Source organism: Alosa alosa, chromosome 8 (assembly GCF_017589495.1).
Source record: "Alosa alosa isolate M-15738 ecotype Scorff River chromosome 8, AALO_Geno_1.1, whole genome shotgun sequence".
NCBI lineage: Eukaryota > Metazoa > Chordata > Actinopteri > Clupeiformes > Clupeidae > Alosa > Alosa alosa.
Genome location: NC_063196.1, coordinates 538,496 through 562,455, shown reverse-complemented (window position 1 = coordinate 562,455; position 23,960 = coordinate 538,496). Strand labels below are relative to the sequence as shown.

General features: G+C 38.2%; 1 protein-coding gene across 3 annotated transcripts in view; it reads left to right on the top strand.

Moving 5' to 3' along the window:
* The window catches only part of cnih3 (cornichon family AMPA receptor auxiliary protein 3), a 145,237-nt gene that overhangs the window by 87,960 nt on the left and 33,317 nt on the right, over nt 1-23,960 (top strand). The window contains exons 5-6 of one of the 3 annotated variants that reach the window (XM_048251298.1): nt 5,411-5,554; nt 5,805-5,988. In XM_048251298.1, the coding sequence (XP_048107255.1) occupies nt 5,411-5,554; nt 5,805-5,913 (253 nt within the window). In that variant the 3' untranslated portion in view covers nt 5,914-5,988. Of the gene's footprint in view, nt 1-5,410; nt 5,555-5,740; nt 5,989-23,960 lie in introns of those variants that run through there. The other 2 variants (XM_048251300.1, XM_048251299.1) reach the window with 2 other exon arrangements.

Sequence of the window (23,960 nt, the reverse complement as noted above, 5' to 3'; positions counted from 1 at the left end):
ATACACCATTAACAAGCATTAACAAGCTGCTTGTTAACACTTACAACTGTTAACAAATATGTTTGTAAGTAACTTAAAAGGCTGCTTATTAACACTTACAAGCTGGATGTTAACAGTTAGTTAATGTTATTAAATGATAACAGTTAACTAACTGTTAGTAATGAATTGTTAACGGCTTATTATGCACTGTTAATACCTAATAAGCACATGTTATGTTACCTACATGGTAATTCTACTGATCTTCATACTATTCATCCTGCCCATTTATTCTTACTACTCTTATAGTGTTACTGTTTCTGCACTACAATGGCACTGTTACCACACTGCACATAGCTGTACTTTATGTACATAATCTCTATATTTTTCATATTGAATATCCATATTTATTCTGTTTTATTATATTATATTCTGTTCATATACTGCATATATCTATATTATTCTTACTACTATTATAATGTTACTGCTACTTGGCACCTGTAGGCTATGTTGTACATAATTCTACATAGCCATATGTATTCTGCTCTTACTGTATAAGGTAATACACTGCACATATTTATATTTAATTCATATTACTCTAAACCACCTTCTGTAAATCAACTGTGTACTACTATCTACCAGTGGCAGACCGTGTGTTCAGCGGTTAGGCCCATGACTATTGGGGGGATCCCCAACGAAGATAAAACATTTTTTATGTTCATATTGTCACAGTCACACCAGGTTCTGTTCCAGCCACACCCACTGCTCACTCTCCTGAAGCTCCCCTCACTCGTTCACACTCCCCAGTTTACTAATGACCTGCACCTGTTCCCAATCAGCCTCACTCCCTACTTAAACCCCAGTCTCCCCTCAGTCTTTGTCTGGCCTCGTCAGAGATGACACCAAGGTGCTATCCACCAGCCTGACTCACAAGGAATACGCCTCCTGGATTCCCCTTGCCTGTTCCAGTGTCCTCCTGGTCTGACCCCTCGAGTCACCTCCGGATTTGGATCTTGTTAAGTCGATCTTCTGTGTTTTGGGACTTCTTCCGTTAAGTTTGCTGATCTTCTGTGTTTTGGACCCTCCTTGGCCTACTGTTTCCTGTGGAACTTCTGTTTAGTACTGGCCTGGGTTTGACAACCCACTTCCTGGTTTTCCATTTAAATAAAAATATCTTGTTTGAACTCTACCTCCCTGTCCTGAGTCTGTGGGCCGTGACACATATATGCTTGTGCCTGTACATTCCTTATTTTTTCCTTATTTTGTACTGAAGTATCATTGTGCCCATGTCTGATGCCAATTGTGATAACATGTAATTCTGTCTATGTTCAATAAAAAAGCACATGCTTTTTAAAAATCTATTTCAAAATCTAAAAAAAAAAAAAAAAAAACATTTTGTACATTTCAGCGTTAAGATGTGCAATTTCCCAGCATTCCACGGTGGGGAAAAAGTTTTCTCTCTCTTACGCAATGCAACTTTTAACAGGTAGCCAGTGTAGAGATGCTAGGATGGGGGAAATATGTTCATATTTTTCAGTCCTAGTGAGTGTGCGAGCAGCTGCATTTTGTATAAGCTGTAAGATCTTTAGACAGCCAGCATAATAGAGCATTGCAATAGTCTATCCTTGAGGTGACAAAAGCACGGATTAATTTCTCAGCGTCTGGTAAGGATTAGGACTTCCTTATCTTTGAAATGTTACTTAAACGGTAAAATGACGTTTTGGTGATCTGTTTTATGTGATTATTTAGTGGTAGGTCCTGGTCAATTATAACTCATAGGTTTTTAACACTTGTGGATGAGGTCAGTTAAAGATCACTATATGTAGCCTGTGATGAGGATAGGATATCCCTCATCTTTTTAGGACCTAAAACCATGACTTCTGTTTTATCTGAGTTCAAAAGCAGGAAATTATTTGTCATCCATGTCTTTATGTCTCTTATACAGTGCATGTGTCAAGTTTGGCTAACAGAGTTAATTCATCAGGTTTTATGGAGAAGTATAGTTGTGTATCATCTGCATAAGAATGGAAATTAATGCCATGTTTCCTAATTTCAGAGCCTAGGGGAGAAAATAGCAGGGGACCTAGTACTGCGCCTTGAGGCACTCCATATTTTACCATAGTCTAGAAGGCACCAATTTGTCTGGACACTATTTTTGACATGAAAGGGAGATTAGACATAGGCCTATAGTTGGCCAGGTTGTTAGGGTCAAGGCTAGGTTTTTTGAGGGATGGCTTAATAACAGATAACTTAAACGACTGTGGTACATGCCCTGATAGCATTGAATTATTTATAATCTGGAGCAAAGCATTATCCAGGAAGGGGAGAGCAGTCTTAGGAAGGTTAGTAGGAATAGGGTCTAGTAGCCTAGACTAGTTGAATTCTTCTTCTTGAATTTCCCCTGGGGATCAATAAAGTATCTATCTATCTATCTAGTTATAGATTTTGATGAGGAAATTGTGGAAGTGAGGTCTAATATGTCAATAGGTGTAAATTAATTAAATGTTGTTTGAGGTCATCTGTGATTCTATTATGTTTTTGCTATCGTTCAGCAATGGAATATGTATATTTGGTGAAACTGGTCGGTTATTAATCTTATCTCTAATTGATTCAATTTTGTCATTGAAAAAGTTCATGAAGTCATTACTGTTTAGGCTTATAGGGATAGATTGGGTTACTTCGTTATTACGTGCTTTTCGAGAGTTTTAGTCTGTGTGGTAAACGATGGAGCACGTCTTACTTGTTTTCTTATTTTCTTTTTGAGTGGTGCTACAGAGTCTAGGATTGAGCGTAATGAGTTCATCACATTATCGGTTAACAGATCAACCTCGGCTGGGTTAAGGAAAGGGCCTTCTCATATCTCCTCAGGAATGAGGCAAGCATAAGTGGAATTTTTTGCATTAGTTTTTTCAAATAGGCCGCGACTGTAGTATTCAGCTGAGTTAGGTACTGCATAGTGTAGTGTCATTTTAAAAGTCATAAGATGGTGGTCAGTTAAGGTGGGGTGTTGTGGTAAGATTCTTAACTGTTCTATGCTTATGCCGTATGACAAGACTAGATAAATTGTATGGTTATCTTGGTGTGTGGGTGAATTAACATTTTGGCAAAAACCGACATGGTCAATTAGGGAGTGAAATGCAATTGTGAGACAATCGTCACATTATCCACATGAATAATAAAATCACCCAATATAAGTATTTTTTCTGTTTGGACAGCTAAAGTGGAAAGGAAATCAGAAAATTCCTCTAGAGGAATTCAGTGTAGGGGCCGGGGGCTCTATACAGTGTGACCACGATTACAGGCTGATTAGTTTTCCAGATTGAGGACTAGAACTTCGACGTGAGCTTGGGAGATGTGAGAAGACTAGAGTGATAAATTGTAGCTACTTCACCTCCCCTGCCACTGTGGCGTGGTACATGGTAGTTCAAATGGAAGGGAGGTGTAGACTCATTTAATAGAAGGTATTCATCTGGTTTAAGCCATGTTTCAGTGAGGCACATTACATCTATATGATTGTCAGTAATAATTTCATTAACCAAGGGAGTCTTATTTGACAGTGATCGGAAAGCAAGCGTAAGTTGCATTTTTGGAGGGGTTTGCTTAACCGAAGATGTTTTTATCATAATAGGATTACTATGATTAATTCCCCTGGTGGGTTGAGCACGAGTTAACAGTTTTGGTACTTTAAAATTGAGACATAGTAAGGTTAATCTGACAATGTAAAGCAGTATGCAGATTGTACATGAAAAATGTACAAGAGTCCAAGCTTTCAAATGGTGTATAATATTACTATGCTACATAGCAATATGGTGCATACAATTGATTTAGAATGTTGGGGGGAGGTGTGGCGTTGAAGGCCTAGTAATCAATAATAAGGTTAAAACATGCATCTTTTTTTTCTCTCTCAGAGGTAGCCTTGTGAGTATCCCAATCTGCTGCCGGCTTGTGCCTTCAAATGCTTGATTGCATTGCATTTCCACATATTTAGCGACATTTTCATGTACCACATCAGCATTTTCATTCATTGAATCTTTTGTAAATTACTTTACAATTACCGTCGGGCCCTCCTTGTCGGGCTCGCCTCAGCTTCACTGCCATTCACTCCTTCGTCTACACACTCTTTTAAAGCACATATTTTTCTCTCTCATTCTCGGAGGTAGCCTCCCGAGCATTTGCTCTTAGTTTTAAGATACAACATTTCGTTTTCTATCATTCTACTGCCGTATTCTATCGTTCTGCTGCCGGCTTGGGCCTCTACATCGCCCAAAATGCTTGATTGTGTTGTATTCTCCACATTTTTAGTTACATTTTCATGTATCACATCAGCATTTTTGCTCAGTGAATCTTTTGTAAATTGCTTTACAATTACCGTCGGGCCTTCCTCGTTGGCCGCCTTAATTATCAGCTGGCTCGCTCCTCAGCTTTGTCTTCATTAACATTCCCGGTAAATTCTCAATACAGTATTTTTGGCCTCTATGTGTCTTTACACAGTTTCTGTCTGTCCTTGGTCTTGGATTTTGTGAAATAAATTTCCAATTAAATGCGACATATAGTCCGGTGCGACTTATATATGTTTTTTTCCTCTTCATGACATATTTTTTGACTGATGCGACTTATACTCCGGAGCGACTTATACTCCGGAGCGACTTATAGTCCGGAAAATACGGTATCTGCTTACAAATTAAGACGTGCCAAGGCAAAAGGCAGTAACTCGGCACAACGGTGGCAGCCAGGAGTCGAATCCACAACTTTTCTGGCTACTGCTCTACTATTACCCCCTATACTTGTTTTGTTCTTGAATTTCCCCTTGGGGATCAATACAGTATCTATCTATCTATCTATCTATCTATCTATCTATCTATCTATCTAGTTTTAGACACTTGACACTTTGCTCATTGAGTGACTTGGTCATTGAAATTAGGTTCTTTTTAAATCTATTTTTCAAAAGATAACACTTTTTTTGAGTGTAGCCTACAGATATCTCAGAGGCTATGTCAGTGTCTCAATCTTCTTTTTTAATAAATTGCACCCATTTTCTGTCAGGGGATGGGGTGTGTATGGGGTCAAAGACTGACACCTACAGTGCACATGAGCGTATCCAGGTTAGACCTTTCCGGTGCTTGACTAAAGGAAAAACATTGCATTGACAATAAAAAAAGCATTTAGTTTAGTTACACACGTGCTGAGCCGTAGCCTAATGTCACAATGTGTCACAAATGTTCTTGCTTAAGTGTAAAAAGCTGTCTGCATTAAACTACTCCTATTTGTACTTAATAGATAGTTGAAATGCTGATGTTAAAACAACACTATGCAACAATTTGCCACTTTTCTTGAGGTATCATCTTCAAATTAATTTTGATGAAATATGGTTATGTGAAGGACATATGTTTAATATTTAATTACTGTACACCCTGTATCTTTTCCTCTTTGGCAGGTACTTCCATAGTCCAACTGATACAAAAGAAGTTCTCTATGACCCTGCCTCTGTCATGAATGGGGACACACTCAAGTTTTGCCAAAAAGAGGCCTGGTGCAAGATGTCCTTTTTTATGCTTTCCTTTTTCTACTATCTATATTGGTGGGTGGTCTTATTTTGTTCAGTCTTCTATGACCAGTGTTTTGTGTCCCAAACAAAACTTTATAGATTTGTGAATACAAATTAGCATTTTTAAACTTAGAAAATAGCTTAGCTCTCTGTGTGGTCATGTAGTATTAGTCTCCACACATTCAGGATTTTAATTGATGGATTAATTTGTTTTATTAGTGTTTACTGGACCTGAGTTGTGATTTCATGCTCCAGTGGTAATAGTGAGTTTCTCTCCATACAGGTATTCTGTTTACTCTGACACCTTTCTCAAATACGAGACAATCTCACCCCCTTACAACAGCCTTCACTATTTGCCCTCACTGTGCTCCCCTGCTATGTTTTCACAATAGCCTTATCCCCAGTGATACTGGAAATCTGTTGACAACCTGTTTCCCTCCCTTTTCTGCATGTTCTTATTTTCTGAATATCTGTTGCTTGGCAGAGGGTTTGGTATTCTCTCTGCTGTTTGGAATTGTATTTTTATTTTGCATTCATGCAAAAGTTAAGTACTGATTATTATTAACATTCAGAGCAACTGCTCTCAGATGGTGCCCCTTGGTCTGGTCTTCAATATTTCAAGGACTTTAAGCTTCAAGGCTATAATAAGTCTTTATACAACAATTAGATCCGGTCAAACTATTTATTAATTTCTGATTGGATAAGAGGCATTCCTTGAGTCATCAAGGGTAGAGGTGTCCCAGGACATCCCCATTCAAACGTTTTACTGCTATTAATCACTCCGCATATTGCATTGAATTATCTATCACAAACAATCCATTCAATCAAAGTGAGAGAGCAGCGATTTCATAACGTCACACTGGAGTGAGAGAAACGCAAAGTAGGTGGCTGGCAGATAGGTGGTAAATGAGCTTACACATATTTTTTTGGTTACAAAACCTGAGTTTTTAAATTTAAAAGTGCTTACAGTATTTCTTGCTAACTTTTACAAAATATAAGGACACAAACCCTGAACTTACATAAATAAAAAATAGTTAATTCTAAGCCTCAGGTGTGATTTTTCAGTTTTTTTCGACCTGAAAATGAGACCCACGCAATTTGTATAGATCCGCTGAGTATTTTTTATTTATTTTTTTGGGGGTCTGTCGGTCAGAGGTAGGCTATATTTCTCTATAACACAGACCATTGTAATGTAGGCTATAACAGGCTGCTGACAATGACGACGGGTTTTGTGCTTCACATCTTTCCAAATATCACGCCGCAAGTAGCATAGTGACCCTAATCCGTTTACTAGTGGATTTCATTGAAAGTGAAAGTAGACAGGTTGATCAGCTGCATTCTGAAGAATGTTCATTCGTACTCGTCGCTCGACTTATCGTGACTAAATTCAAGATGGCGGCGAACTATAAACTTCCTGAAGGTACTGTCTGTATAAATCGTCTTGTAAATAAACTACCAGTGCTTTTTCAAAGTTCTCAATGTCTCTTTTTAAATGTCAGGGCCCTCGGAAGTCTACCGTGGAGCTACTTTGAGTTTACTTTCTGGTTCATGGTGGTCAAAAAATTATAGTAAAAAGATCTCCTCCATCTATCTACCCATGTCCTTGATTGGCTAGCCTTTCTGCCCCCACCCACCCTCATCCCCAACACACACACTTACATAATCACTGTCATCACCACACATACATACAGCACACTGCTTGCTACAGTAAGCCTCCTCTACATACTTGCTGCACACTGCCCCCATAAGAGAGGCGCTTACTTTAGGTTACATTGGCAACATTTTCGCTTTAAATCAAGATTAAACTTAGACAAGAAAATGTTTCACTTTGCCATTTCACACATTTTAACCTAATATGGCGTTAACTAAAAAGCATAATAGATTCAAAGCCAACTCTTAACATGCCTTAAATTTGACGTTAGGTTTCTAACACGACTAACTTCTGACGGATGAAAATCAACGTGGTGGTGGTTATGTAGCTATTTTGCACACTTGCAGACTGCTGTTCATTTCTCCTTTGAGTTGTCAGATACATCATCTGTGAAGCCAAAAATTATTATGTTTTGGTATAAACGTAGAGCCTTCCATATTTGCAAGTTAGCCTACCTCAGTCTTGTCTCATTTGATCTGGCACTTGTTGGTCTGTCGCGTCACTTGGTAACAATGACAGGTTCGCTCGCGTGACGAATGCAACCTAAGCAGATTTTCTAAAATCGTAAAGTTCACTCCTTAATATCTATGAAAAAAATAAAAAGTCAAGTCATTTCAAGTCATTTGTCTCAAGTCTAAGTCAAGTCTTAAGTCATGAATAGCAAGTCAAAGTCAAGTCGAGTCTTTTATACATGTTGATCAAGCAAGTCTCAAGTCCTAAAAAATGTGATGAGTCTGACTCGAGTCAAGTCATGTGACTCGAGTCCCCCATGTCTGGTGAACAGAGACCAGCTGGGTCAGGGCTAGGGGGGAGTAATCACACTCGGGTACGGTCCAGTTAAACAGACCCAGTGTGAATGCACCATAAGGAGAATTAAGGAGAAGGAGATTAAGGAGAAAAGCCTATTTAATTTACCCCTTTCTTTTTTTATTTGAATTCCCCCCTTAATCAAGGAATCCCTGAATTAACACCTTAAACAAAATTAAGATATACTTAAATTGTCCTTAATCACAACAAATAAAGAGATCCCCTGACTTCGGTCCGTGTAACGCTTTGCAGTGCTTTGTAGGGGTGTAGTGGTTCATGTATTTGTATTGAACTGAAACAGTACGGGTGTCACGGTTCGGTGCATGAATGTACACGGAGAATACACGGTATAAAAATACATAAAACTCATGTGCAGATTAATTAATGTAATGCGCAATTACGAGAGTTACGAAAGTTCTTTAGCGACACCTAACGCTAATCTGTAGCCTCACCTTAGCTCTGAAGCTCTTATTGGCGCCTATATTATTTTTTTGTCAGGTCGTCGGTCGAGTCAGTCAATCAGAGATAGCAAAGCCAGTGGTGGTGACCCACAAGAGGATCCGCTGCTCTCTTTAAGATCGCAAGTTTGAGAACTTCAGTTACAGTAGTACCGGCGAGAGTGGTGGATAAGATGAAACTGTGTGTTGGCGTTGTACAGCAGTTGTTGGGTATGTGAGTGGAAATATATCGAACATGCTACACAGTGGCGGTTCTAGGATTTTTCTGAGACAGGGGCCATGAAGGGGTGAAGGAAATAATTTTATATGACCGTTTCTTGCCCCAGACTTGGTGGAGGCTTAGCCACATTTGCATTTAGAGGGTATTCTCTTTCTCAATGCAGATGTAGGTGTGAAATGCTCCCCACTGGCTCCTACCATCTGTCAATCTCCTCTGTTCTGTCTTTGGGTTAAACAAAGACCTTATAGTTAACTTTAGCGGAATTATATGTTTGTGTTATTAACTGTAAATGTATTCATGTTTGGTATCATTGTAATAGTCTCAGTACAAGGATTGTAATGATTTGATTGTAAGAATGTTTGGAACATTCTATAAGTGATATTTCTGATATATATGATATCTCTCCTCATGTTCTTCAGATAGGTTTGAAATGTTAATGTTTATAGAACAGCATGTGTCCAGGCCTCTGAAGGACTTCCCAGGAAAGGGGGTAGTTTTAATTAAAAGACAATAGAAGCTGACCAGACCTGATGAAGGCCTAATCCTCATCCTCCCTTTCTATTGCATATTCAAACTGGGTTGGACCTAGAGGTCACTCCTTCTTTTGTTTGTAACATAAAGTTAGTAGACTGTTTCTGTATAGTCAGAGAGGTCAGAGAAGTCAGATAATACTGAGAATCTGGTGAAATCCATGATGGGGTGAAACAAACATGTACTTTTCTCCCTTGAGGGGCACTGGCCCCTCATTGAAAAGAATAAAGCCTGGATCTTGACCTTTCATCGTCCTGATTAAGTCCTAAGAGAAATATGGTAGTAAAAATATACTATCAGGGGCCACATCATACACTGAGGGGCCAAGAACCGGTCAACATCCATACACAGAAAATCCCTTGTTCAGGAAGGCAGAGGCACGTTGTCTACATGATATGCAGGACTATACGCAGCATACCCAAAGTCCTTTTAGGCAAGTCCCTCCACTCGACGGCCATATTGCAATGCTTTTTGGGCACTCATCGGGCATCCTATTCGGCAGAAATGTGCGTGCGCAAGGCTTCACGACACCAATCTTGCTCCAGCGGCGAGTTCAGAAAACATGATTGGCATGATGTCTTCACAACACACCATATGATTGGCTCAGTGTATTTACATCACACTACATGATTGGCTAAATGTATTCACATGTTGACGTTTTGCCGAGGAAGGGGTGGGATATGTGTATTGGCATTACAAACTAGCCCCATGCATTTCTATGGAGGATTTTTTGAGTGCTGTGTCTCCTCATTAGAAAGTCTCTGGTATACCCACTTAAAAAGCATCACCATCTCAGTATACCCACTTAAAACAGACAAGGATAGGTATTAATATTTGGGGTTGATCACAGTATACCCACTACAGCTAACTAGACTACACCACAGCAGTAAGGTGCATACATTTCACCAGTCTTACCTTGTTCAAATACTTGAATGCTAAATGCTAAAAAACAAAAAAGTCAATACAATTCTTAACAATTTTCCCATTTATTTATAATGTGTATTGAAAACACAATATAAAACTAAAATATAATAGACACTTCAGTGAAAATACATTGATATTTTAAACAGAAATCATACATCATCATACACACATTTTTCGTTCAATTAAACAAGTTTTACTTTAACTGTTTCCCCTTTTGTTGATAAGAGAAACCACTTTCACTGCCAGTTTGCGTACATTAAAACAAACAGACACACACACACACACACACACACACAGCATGTGAGCAACAACTACGTCATATTTACACAATTTTTTCAACAACTTATTTGGAATGGTCTTTGAAGCCACCGTCTTGCTTCCAGTTAGAAAAGCCTGATTCTGATTTGAAGACTGACGTTGGGTCATTTGAAAGTTTAAAATTACGGAAGGGGTAGCAAAACACTAAAGATGGAATATTCCTACCATTTGAAGTCTTTGTATCAGAAGTCATTGAGTGGCCTCTTCCTATTTCCGTGCTGCATCTTGCGGAATACCAGTTTAGGAGAGGTTGCACAGAACCATCTGCTCTAGAATGGGAAATGTCTGGGGAGAAGAAAATGAAACAAGTTTTAACTTTCATAACCCACTGTCAACCTGGCGTTTCTAAAAAATGAATGACAAAATATGCTCACTGTAGTGGCAATAGGAAATAGCATCATACCATTAGGAGCAGCTATGCTTGGTGACTGGTGGTTCTGAAGACTGTGGGTTGAAAGTCACCAGCTCCTGCGCCATCCCAGTCTGTAGGTGAAACACAAATGCGTGTTTCACAAAATCCATGCTTGTATTCAGCATGTCGTCTGGCAACTACAAAAACGTAGCGTTAGCTATTAGGCATGTATTCTCATGTTCATGTTAGCAGCTGCCAAATGTTTTCCTCAAGCAAAAAAAATAGAACTCACATTTGGTAAGGCGCACTAGCGCATGTAATATTATTAATTTCGGACCCCAAACAAACAGGATGTACATTTCTCTGCATTTCATATAACACCATTTCAAACACTTCATACATTACCTTTCCATACATAAAATCTATCAGCATGCTAACAAACAATCAAACCTCAACTCAAGTAACCTAACGTTAAGTTAATGTTAACAGTTCACTGACTAAGTCAGTTAACAGTTCACTGCAAGCTTGCTGCTGTTTCGTAATTTAATTGACAAACTTAACATATTGTGACAGCAACAAATAAACGTCCCTTTCACATAATGATGATAACCAACATAGAGATTTGTGACTCACCAAGAAACTTCTGTGGAGGATGAAACGCTGTCATCGGTTCTTCACGTTAGAATTCTAGCTGATACTTTCGTTAGCCAAATGTATCGGTTCTTCATGTTAGCTGATACTCCCGTGAGCCAAATGTATCGTTTCTTCACATTAGCACATTTCTGGTTAGCCAAATGTATTCTTTCTTTTACAGTTCACTGTGTGCTTTAGCTTTCAAGCTTCATAGGTGCATTACTGCCACCAGTTGTTTGGGAATGGAATTGCATCTCTGATCGTCGTTCTCAACAAGTTTGACACTTATTGATGATTGACGGTACAGGGGCCAGTCAGGGGCCAATGAGATTTCAGATGGGGCCTGGGCCCCTGTGAGGATTTGGAGACCTACATGAGCATTACCAATGGACTTGAGCCGTAGTAGCCTACAGGCCAATGTAGGCTATTTGCTGTTGAAATTAATAAATGGATGAACTAATAAATGATTCACTGTTGTGTCTTCGTTTAATGAATCTATAATGTAAAGTGTTAAATAAGCAAAAACACCCCATGTCAAACAGTGCTTGGGGTAGCCTATAGGCCTGTATAGCCTAAACCAGTGTTTCTCAAACTTTTTCAGACCAAGGACCACTTAATCAATAAAAAAAGCCTGACGGACCACCTAGCTAAAAAAAAAAAAAATTAGACCTCCTTCAATAGTAAATTACACAATAGGCCTACTCACTGAACCACTTTGATTGTATTATTGTGTCAGAGAATTCATATGATTTAAATTGGCATGGCTTACATAGGCAGTGTTGCTGAAATGTTTGGATTTACATACAAGTTGGTTCAATATTGCAAACAACTCATCTATATTATATTTTACCACGTCTGCTCGCGGACCACTTGGGCTAGCTTGCGGACCACCAGTGGTCCCCGGACCTGGCCTAAACTGACGGATGGCAAAGCATTCTGCTTTGGGGAATTGTTTGCTATGGTAGGCTATGGCATGGCCATGGTATTCAAATATACTATATGTTCAACATAGGTAATGTTTACAAAAGTTATGTTTAACAAAAATCGGCGACGTTTTATTTATTAATCTCTAGTAAAGTAATGAGTAAAAATTACGAACAACTTCAGGCGGCGCTCTCATCCACCAGCTAGATGGTGTTCTCTCCCCGGTGCTCGTGGTTCAGTCCAACCACAAGCACAAAAAAGGAAAATTAGAAAATGAACGCATTATTTAAATTTTTAACTTCTGAACAGAAAACCATAACTGTGCTCAATTAAAAAATCAAAATAACCATCAATAACTGCCGTCCTAAAGAATGGTATGGATAACAGATTTTAAAGCCTATTTTTATATTTTTTCATGTGAATTCTGAAAATTTTGACTTGACACCTTAATTGTAAGATAAACGGCCCTATCATGACATTCTAAAGTGCAACGTCACTCGTCAAAAGTTTATTCAAATTTAGAAGGATGTCCAGTTCACATTGGGAGGGGTTTCGTTATCAAACGTGGAGCGCATGGCGCAACAAGGTGTTCCTAGGTTTTTTAATCAGTCATATGGGTGTGTTTGGGGCATCATTTAAACTAAACTAATGAGAATGACATCTATAGAGCTAAATTTGTCTCAATAATATTTGTATATGCACAGAGGGGGATCCACAAATATTTTGATTTGCTGTGTGTTTTGATACCTACAAATAAAAAAATCATATATAAATATACAAATATAGATGTGCATTTGTTAATAAAATGCCATTTGTAAAACCAATTGTGAAATGTGATTCTGCATTTTTGGATCACCAGCACACGCATTCTTCGCTTTCCAAAGCTACGTATTTTTGAGACGTTCTTTGCATGAAAGTCGCACAAATGCACACGTGAAAAAATCATATTTGTACAGTGATGGCCAAAAGTATTGGCACCCATGCTAAAGTTGACTGAAAAGAGAAATATAAAATCATCTTTTGGAAATTAATCTTAATGCCTTAAAGGAGAATTCCGGTGTGATATTGACCTAAAGTGTATTGAAACATGATACCGAGTGTGAACGAATGTCTCATAGCCCATCTCGGCTTGTCCCCTGCACTCCAAAATCTGGCGCTAGTTAGCCGATGCTACCAACAGCTTTTTCAATAGTGGTGCTTCGGCATCGGGCTAGCCATGCAAATAAATCACTGTTTTACACCCATTTACGAGGCTCAATGTATCTCCACACTTCATTGGTAGACTTCCGAGGGCCCTGACATTTAAAACGAGACATTGAAAACTTTGAAAAAGCACTGGTAGTTTACTTACAAGACGATTTATACAGACAGTATCTTCACGAAGTTTAGCGTTTGCAGCCATCTTGAATTTAGTCACGATAAGACGAGCAACGAGTAAGAATGAACAGGTATGATAAGGGATCAGATTCCAAAAATAATTCAGTGGAAATGCATGGAAATGCCCCCCCCCCCCCCCATAAATGCACAAATAGGCTGACACCAGACATAATTTCACTGCATTTCTTACATCCAGTAACTATATGCATGTGACAATAAACTTCCTTGTATCCTTGTATCCTTGAAATCAAGAATTACAATCTTTGAATTTGTTTATTGTTACCTAGCAACCAAGGCTTTAACCCTTACAAGCCCGACCGTTCTAATTTCGTTAAAATTTTAACGATGACCAATCATCTAATATCTCAGCTGTCCAATGACTGATTTTATTTCTGAAATCTTCCCCGTAATGCTGACAACATAAGCTTCAATTTGATATGATTGGTTAAGGGGTTTATGGCGCGAAATGTTTTGGATACTTGAAGATCAGTCGTGAAAAAAACTTTTCACTTCAGTCGTACATTTTAACATGGACCGCCGGATGCCACCTGCACTTCGTTGGAGTTTACCTCGACTGGAAACCACACAGCTGGATAAACTGAGGTAATATATATTTTACATCGTTTCTAGTTATGGTTAATCTTAATTTGTAGTCATAAAATCATGTTATTTGACAGTAATATGCTTTCTTATCAGCATCAACATTATGGCATAGCGGGGGCTAAGTGCATCGTCATGTAACTTTAGCTAGCTGCATTACTCTGAACTGCTTGCAGTATTCTCGTTTGCTTTTTATATCAGTTATTTTCATTTGACAATTTCATTTAAAAACCTGTTAGTATATAACCTGTTAGTAAGTTTGTTTTCTAGTACCAATTTGCTTATTAGGTAAGCATTATATTGGCAAGTCAGTATAGCATACCAAAGCTGAATAAATCAATGGGCGCCGCGTTTCTAAGTTGCGTTCTCTTACATGAAATAAGTTGAGCGATATTTTTACTCCTCTCAATATGTAGTTGTAGAAAACAAGATGTGAAATCACGGATTCTGTCAGAAATGTAGTGCTAATTAACGTATTGCCTCTCATCGGGTTGTTACCTCGCTAGGCAGTTTGTAGTGAACTGTTTTACCTTGCTTCTAAATGACAAACATCAGACGTGCTTGTCTCAACATTTTCTAAGATGGCATGACTTGATATTCTACTCTTCTCAATATGTAGTTTTATAGAAAACATGATGTGAAATCACATATTATGTCAGAAATGTCATTATTGCATTTAAGCAGTTAGTTACTAGGTGAAATGTAATCTGTCTTTATGTTAATGCCAGCCAGGCAATCAGATTTAGGGTAGCTAAACCCATGTGTAATAAAATGACTTTTCATACTTCTAAATATTTTTGAGTTACTCAAAATGCTTCAATAGTTTAGGCTACCTCTTCTTGTGTATGTATGTGCACACACGCACACATCTGTAGTTTTGTGATTTTATTTTTTTAATTAATAAATGTATTACATTTGTATGATTTTACTGTTGTTTCAGATGGAGGATGACAAGACCTACACAGACCTCCTTGCAGGCCTGAAGAGGTAGCTGACTGCTGATGAGCTTGCGCTCACAATGTTGAAGACCATGTGAGGATGGAGGAAGAAGGTATAGATTTAGGTGGCGTGCGTAGGGTGGTGTAGACTGCCACTAAAACACTGTGAAATAGACTTGTTATGTTGATTTTTATGTTGTTGTCCCAGGCATATGTGGTTTTACCAACCGGAACGGGTGGGAGGTTGTGCTTAGTAGGCCGTTGTATGCAAACACACAGTGCAGGGGCATGGGACGAAGAGACCCCAGAAGAGTTTCACAGTTTTCTGGGATTGATCATTGACATGGGACTTCACTTCCCTCCCTAATATCCATTGCTACTGGGGAACCAAGTCTCTGAAGGGATCAGGGAGCGTTGACCAAATGAGAAATACATATTGTGTACACTTTTTCTCCATTGACATTGCTGTTTCAGTAGTTTCTTATTATTTCAAGTTTGGCAATGCAGAATCTGGTGTTGAACCTAGGTTTGGTAGCTACAGCCAGAAAGATTTTGGCGAAAATCTATCACAACAGCTGGCAGGCATTTCCGTCAAAATTTCAGCCTCGCCTTCAGCTGCTCCAACTACTACTCTGTCATCTTTTCATCAAGTACATATTCCTGTACAGCAGGAGCCAAAGAAAAATTGTTGGCTTTGTTATAAAAACAATACATAATAACACTAAAGTAGCTTGTATGGCCTGGAGTTTAGCGGTAGGTGAATGCTTTTTTGGTAAACAAAATTGCTGTCAGATTTGGCATTCTACAGAAGGGGATGCGTTTCGTTATGAGTCATAGGTCCTCTGTGTTTAACCTTCAGGTTCCCCACCCCACCTTTCCCTATCCTCCTCTGTGTGTGTGTGTGTGTGTGTGTGTGTGTGTGAGTTTGTGTTTATATGTGTGTATGTGTTTATTCTCAACAGGCTTGTTCTATGTAATCCACTTTCAAATGTTTAGACACATTGATTTTTGAGTGATGTTGAAGTTGATTGTATTCCTAGCTTTTCATAAATAATACATTTTATAGATGTATATCATTTTCATATTACACTAATTTATATAAGGAAGTTGTATCTGTTGAATCAAATGTATTCTATGTCTCTTCAGAATTGATCTTCAATAAATATACAGTATACTTACTTCCTGTATTACTGGTAAGGTACATGTTTTTCTTTTATATATCATTATTGTTGACTGTAGCATTTGCTTATATACAAATAAATGGTTTATTCTTATGGACCAAATAAATCTAAACCATTGTGTCTGACTTCATTATTAGTTTTTATGCATACTTTTATGTTTTTGGTGAGAAAGAGAATGTGAATTCTGTCAACATTCTAAATCCCGTTTCCTGCATTTTTTACACTTATCACTTAATTTATCATAACTTTTGAAAGGTTAATGATATTCCAATTCAGTCTTTTTTGTTAAATAGCCCACAACTTGCTGAACATGTCATACACTCTATATTTTTCTCTATCTCGTATAGAAATATGATGAAAATTCATTTTTATGCGAATGAAATTCAATTTTAACGAATTTCGGTATACATTTGGAGAGGATTTTCAAAGACTGTTCATTACTATATCAACATTACCATATGTATTTTACATCATTTGATAGAACTGACCCTTCTGATTACAATGGTATGTATATCCCATTGATGGTATGTATTATACTCAAGAAATAAGGTTTTTTGTGTAAGGAGGTCATCCAGCACCAAAAATGGAATGTTCGGCACGGGCACGAAAGGGTTAAGCAGAGAGGATTCAAGCGGAGCTAGTAGGCTAGGCCTAATCAAGGATCTTTGCTTTAAGTGTTAAAACCAAAAAGATTCTAGAACAGAGCTCCGCAGTGTTTAGAGGAGGGTTTAAATCCAGGATTAATCATTCTGCCAATGTTAGTGGGCTAGGCCTACTTTTACAACTTTTGTGTTGGCATGTAATTATCCTGTCCAAAACTAACATTGGCAGAATGATTAACCTAACGTTACTTCTAGATTTTAGTGGAGCGGTTAAGTTCAAATAATGAGAAGTATTGTGCATTTTATGACTAAAGCATGAAAATTTGTTCAGTGTCTCTACACACCTTGAAGTTTATTTTCAGACGTGGAGCCACTTCAGATCTGACCTCTGTGGCTAGATATTTGCTGTATAATATACACATCTTTTAGGAGTAAAATATTTGTACAAGTCATTCCAGAATTCTACTGTGAAGATCTAGAACTTCCATTAACTGCGATTCAAACTGGTTGCTTGAGTTCATTATGACAGTTTCAAATGGAACCTTTAACTGGCAACATTCAAGATATACAAATGTGTTTTTTCACCTTAAAGGCCCATTCACACCAAGAACGATAACGATAACGATAGATATAAATAAATATCGTTCTCGTTAATATGAATGACGACGTTCACACATAAACTATAACGATAACGACATGAAGAACGATATCGTTGGGGATCACTTTCAGAGCGATTTTCAGAACGATAAAAAGCTAATAGCCAATCAGAACCCATTGAATTTTAACCGTCACATTCATTAACACAAGGAGAGACCTTGTTTATCGTTGTTTAGTGTGAACGCTTTTATCGTTATGGTTATAGTTATCGTTATCGTTCTTGGTGTGAATAGGCCTTTAGACCTATAGTTTGGCAAATTAAATTAAGTAAGTTCTGATCATTAACTATATAAAAAAAATATTTGTAAGTTAGAATGGCAAATAATAATACATATAAAAAAACGCAAGGTTGCCTATAGTAAGACGTAGTAGTAATAGCACATGAGGCAGTACTATTGCACATTTTATTAATGTATTAAGCACTGTTCCTTCATTAATATTGGAAATTTGCCTAATTTATAAAGTTATAACAGATATATAGATCTAGGCAAGATGTACAGTATAACCAGACTTAAGGGCTCATGCACAGGTGAGAGAAACACTTCTAACATTCAAGAGTATATCAGAGATGCTCTCATGAAGGCCTGTGACCACGATCATGACAGTGATGCTATGCATTTGGTGAGAGCAGCACAAGTGGTGCGCAAAGAGATTTTTGATAATATGTTTCACTTTGACGACTCATTCCATCCCAGTAGTCAGAATTATTCTGTCCCACCATCACTTTTTGCATTGATGTCTATGATCTTCGATGGAGCAAACATCAAACACCAAGCTCAACACAGACCACCATGGCTACAAACATGTCAAAGAAACACCCAGCAATCCTGAAATAATTCCATGCTGGGAGGTTCGTTGTGCATAAGACATGCAACAAGTTCTCAGCCATTGTAATAGACCAGTGTCATGAACAGAACAATGCACTCATCAAAGGATCTGGTGGACCAGTTAGACTAACAGAGAATCCCGGGGCACTGCGACGCTGGATGGTGGCTTGGCCCGGCCCGGAAATTGCCAGAATAATTATTAAGTGTGCTTGCAAAGCAGCACACTTATTGTTCTTCTGAAGTTTTATTTTTCCCGTCTCCCTAATTTTTTGTCAGCTCTAGCGCCTTGGCCCTTTGAGACAGAGACACCTTTCCAACTTTAAAACGTCCGGTGAGTTGTGTCCGGTGTAAGTTGGTCGCGAAGATGACGTCAGGTGGGCGTGTCGTTCGTCCGCCATATTGGATTGAACAGAAAGCGAAACTAAATTTTCACAGGTCACAAATTTGGTCCGAACGCCACGAAACTTGACGTACATTATCCTTGGACCAAGCCTCACAAAAGTTACCGATTTAAGATTTTCAAAAGCGTTTGCCCGTCACAGCCAAACGAAATCGGCGGCGAAGCTCCGAAACAGGAAGTCGTCCATATCTCAGGAACACCGTCACATATCGATACCAAATTTTGTATTTGAACTCGGGACTCCAATGTGAGGGTGCATAAGCTAAAAATAAAAAGAAAACATTCCAAAAGTTTCCAGCATTTGGCAAACCACCTGCCCGTATTTGGGAACTATCACCTTCCACATTTGCAGTTGTACTGGTAAATCTATCACAATGCCTTCCAAGTATGCACAACGTCTCTGGGCAGCCACAATGTCTCCGGCCAACCTTGCCCAATCATGATATCCTTGCTCTGCCATGGGATAGTATGGACTTACAAACTGAAATGATAAGGAGAACATTAGCTATTTATTGCTGACGTAGTACAGTTATTTTCACATTGACGGTATTCAAATTACATTTTTCATTATTGTTAAATAAAATACTGGGAGAGTATTATTAAAAATGTTACAAGTATGCAAATGCATATGTTTACGGGCATTTAGGTTTTACTGTGTTGTTTAGTTGTAAAGACATACAAGGCATTCTGGGCCATGTAATGAACAGTGGTCGGCAGCACTCCACAGGCTACGCAAAGATCCTAAGCTACGTATTAATATGAATAGGTGTTTCTGTAAACCTAGGGACAATAAACAGCTATCTCTGTTACAAAAACGAGCTGGTAAAGAAAAGAATAAGCAAGCAATGTCACGTTAATGTTAAATACATCTGAACGCTAGGTGCCAACGTTATATTACATTTTACTAAATACGGTGGCATTAGTGAGCTTCATAAGTAAGGAAGGTGCAAATATGTAATTTATCATGGGAAATTATTGGAAATGTTATTTCTTGATTATTCTAATTGCAAACCACACACATCCATTCGTAATCACTCGTACACTTTTGATACCATTGGTATCAAAGACTGTCATTTCGTTTATTTGTTGTTGCCTAGCAACTCTGGAAACAACAGAGCAAAGATTCTAGAACAGAGCTTTAGAGAGACACGTTTTGAGTTCGTGGCCAAGTGCCTAAAATATCGGTTTCCATGCGTATGTGCTGGATGGTGTGTGTCCTTTATGAAAGTAAGTGTTTTACACAGTTACAGATATAATGAGTCATATTGTATTGGTCAACATAAATGTGCCCCTACTGTTATTAGAATGCTAAGCAGAGATTTAACATTATTCATTTCTTGTGTGGCTAGAAGCTAGGGAGGAGATGTTGCTGTATGGGATTTATGTTGCTTAGCGTGATGCCATGGTCATTTGATATGGGATGCTTGTACTCGTATCTTTAGGACTCCTATTTTTTTTTACTAAGAGTAATTCAGGAAGCATTTTAGCCCTAAAAGTAGCGCCTGAGTCTGTGACAGCTTAAAAGAAGTCGCGAAGACTCCTATATCACTAAGAACAATTTTTTGTGGTGGCATTTCACGTTGCGATGTCTTGAAATGCATCTGCAGGAGCTAACAATCGCGAGGGAACAATTTTGCATTGTAGGCATAACTACAGTAAGGGATGCAGTAACCCCACCAACAACAACCAAAACTAGCCTACTCATTGTCAACATGTACATTAAATGTAACGTTTCATTGTGAATCAAATTAAAATGTTCTCCTCCTTGCAAACGTTGGCATAGGCATATGGTGACAGATTAGTTCAATAATGTTGCTGCGTGGATCACGGTAAGTGTGAATGAAGTGGCCACTTCTTAATGAGACTCGCTGTATGGAAGTAGGCTAAGTAAAATAGAGATGCTTCAAATAAGATAAGGTTAGCATATGCCCGCTTGACAACGGCAGAGATAGAACTGGCCTTTGGCCATAGCAACCATCCATTTAGAACGACTAGCCTTCATAGCAACCAAAGATCTTAGCTGTGATTCATTTACAGTATGCATTCAATGTGATGCAAAATATAGAAAGGTGATGAAATACAGAGACAGGTCAAGAAATATAGTGCAATGTAGACAGTAGTATACAGTTGATTTACAGAAGGTGGTTTAGAGTAATATGAATTAAATGTGCAGTGTATTAGCAGTTACCTCATACAATAAGTAGAATAATGTATGTAGATGTAGCAGTAACAGTATAATAGTAGAAATAATAATATAGATATATGCAGTGTATTAACAGAATATAATAAAACAGAATAATTATGGATATTCAATATGACAAATATATAACAGATATAACATAACATACGGCTATGTGCAGTTTGGAAACAGTGTCATTGTAGTGCAGAAACAACATCATGAGTAGTAAGAATAAGTCTATGTGCAGGATGAATACTATGAAGATCAGTAGAATAACTATGTATAAATGTAATTACAGGCCTATGTACATTTGTAAATAAATAGAAAACTATGGGTGAGAGGGATAAATTAATTTTATTTAATCGTAAAAGTAAATTGCATTAAATTAAATTGCAATTAAACATCTTTCCAGTAGGCTTTAATGTCACACAAAAAGTACAACCAAAGCTGAGCTTGATCAACTACGTCTAAAGAACCAGAACTTCAGTGTAGTTTTTTGCTTGGTCCCAGGCCATGTTGGTCTGAGGGGAAATGAGAAAGTGGACAGTGCTGCTAAGCAAGCCCTCAATGAAGAAGTCACAGAATGTCAAATCCCTGCCCCAGACCTTAAACCTATATTGAACTCTTACATCACAGATAAGTGGCAATCTGAATGGGATTAATGTACCAACATCAAGCAAGGAATGTGAATTTTGGCACGTTTTCATGATCCACTGGGTCGTTATGGGCCACACAAAATACGGTGTTGCTAAAACTGCTCCTATTGTGGCTATTAGAGACATGCGTTCATGAGTATCCAGCTACATTTAATGAGTTAAGTAAAATACATTCACACACACAAAAAAACATCACTAATGTTGTGGACATTACTTTATTCTGAGATACATCAATAGGCTCTCAAAACAATCCTAAACAGACATAAGGTCTTTATAGAGCAAATCCATATAGATTATTTGTCAAATAAACCAGTAAAACAGAATTAGGGGATGGAATATATAACATTCACACTCATAGCTCATATTTTTTAAAATAAATCAGTAAAAAAGTATCCTGACAAACAAGCAGCATTTGAATTCCTTAGTCATATTTCATAATTTCAATTCTTCTAGGTTACCTGATAGCCCAGTTTGAGAAGTGCAAGACGCAGGGCTGTACGTTAACTTTTTTTGCAAGTAGCACTGGTGCTACAGGGGTTAAAAGTTTTGTAGCACCAGCCACAAATTCTGTAGCATCAATATAAAACCTCTAAAATCTCTAAAAACAATCACAAGTAGGGCAGTTCATCACAGTTCATCAATTGTGGTTGGGATCTAGGCCTACTGCAACTGGATTGATAAAAGCTCATGTAGTTGCAAACATCTCACCTGGCTACATTGTGTTTGAGATGAACAAAAGCTATCAGCATGATATGTTATTTGGTTGTTGTGTTTTTGTAAAAACAAAAAAACAATCCCTGACAGTTCCATGCAGTTAGACTTTTCAATGGGTATCAGGAAGACAGGTCATGCCATTGATTTTTTGTTATTTTTTCTTATTCATGCATTGGAAGTCAGTTAATTTATTTTTGAATAAGTAGAAGATATGCTGAAGATTTTATTCCACTAAGATTTAATTCACGTTTAGTTCATATTTCTAACATTTTAGATTAGAGTAACCCTACATTCAACCTTACTGTCATTGCACGAGTGAAATACTGTAATTACATCTAACCAGTGGTGCAAATGAGTAGGCTAACTGACATGTCAAACAGTGCACCCGTTAAAAATGCATCTCTAGACTGTTCCATACACATAGGCTACAGTATGTAGCTTACTAAAGACTAAAGGTCTGTGGCTAACGCAGTTGTAATTAAAGTGTCAAGAAGGTTTTTTCGGAACCGATCTTGTATAGGTTATTAAGCACTACTAAGCGAGACTGTTGCGCCTGAAGTGTGCTCATATTTGACAGATAGAAGCGAACGTCCCGGTGGACTTTTTTCTTCTAAGTTTTAGATCTGAATGGTGTTGTTTGGATACAAAGTTGTTCGTTTAAAACTGAACTAAAAATGCAAAGCAACAAGTCGATTGCCACAAACTTCTACCTCTGCTTGCCTAATCTAATCACCTCAGCCCGGCCCGGTCGGAAGATACTTTCGCTTTAGGCTAAACATAGCTATCACTTGTTCGATTCGCGAGGATAATTTGCAAGGTGTTGTTTGATTTGGAGTTGGATTGTTTGGATACTAGGCCTACAAACAAGTAGACATACTTTTTAATCGCGTACACTGCAACTAAGTTGAAATCAAAGTAGCCTACATCAATTCCCCGCTCACAGAAATAGTCTATACGCACTTCAAACAAACAAACAAGCGTTTCACCGGGAGCCTACACCGGCACGTGAACGAAGAGCTCCGTTCGCGAAATAAAAACAGAAGAGCGGGTCTATTTTTTTTTTACGTAGCCTACGCGCCTCTATCACATCTGGTGTAGCCAGTTGCACTGATCACAGTAGAAGGTAATTGATGTAGCCTCCCTGTCAGTCTCACACGCATGCATTGTATTGCCATAAGCAAAACTGTATAGGCTACTGTAGCACCAGTGCTACGTTGGTAAATCATCCATCGCACAAACTATTTTTTTTTGTATATGTCGCACTGTACAGCCCTGAGACGCGTGACATTATTTATTTTTGCAGCCAATCACTGCTGTTGTTTTATTTTATTGATTTGATCTTAGTCATAGAAGATAAATTCAAAGCAGGCCACAGGTAAAATCCAACGAACCGCATTCACCTTGCAAGCCAATAGTTGAATAGCCCTCTCCTAGAGCTTTTGCGGTATTGCCACTGCTCCAACACTGAAAGGCACTGTTAGAATGCTTGG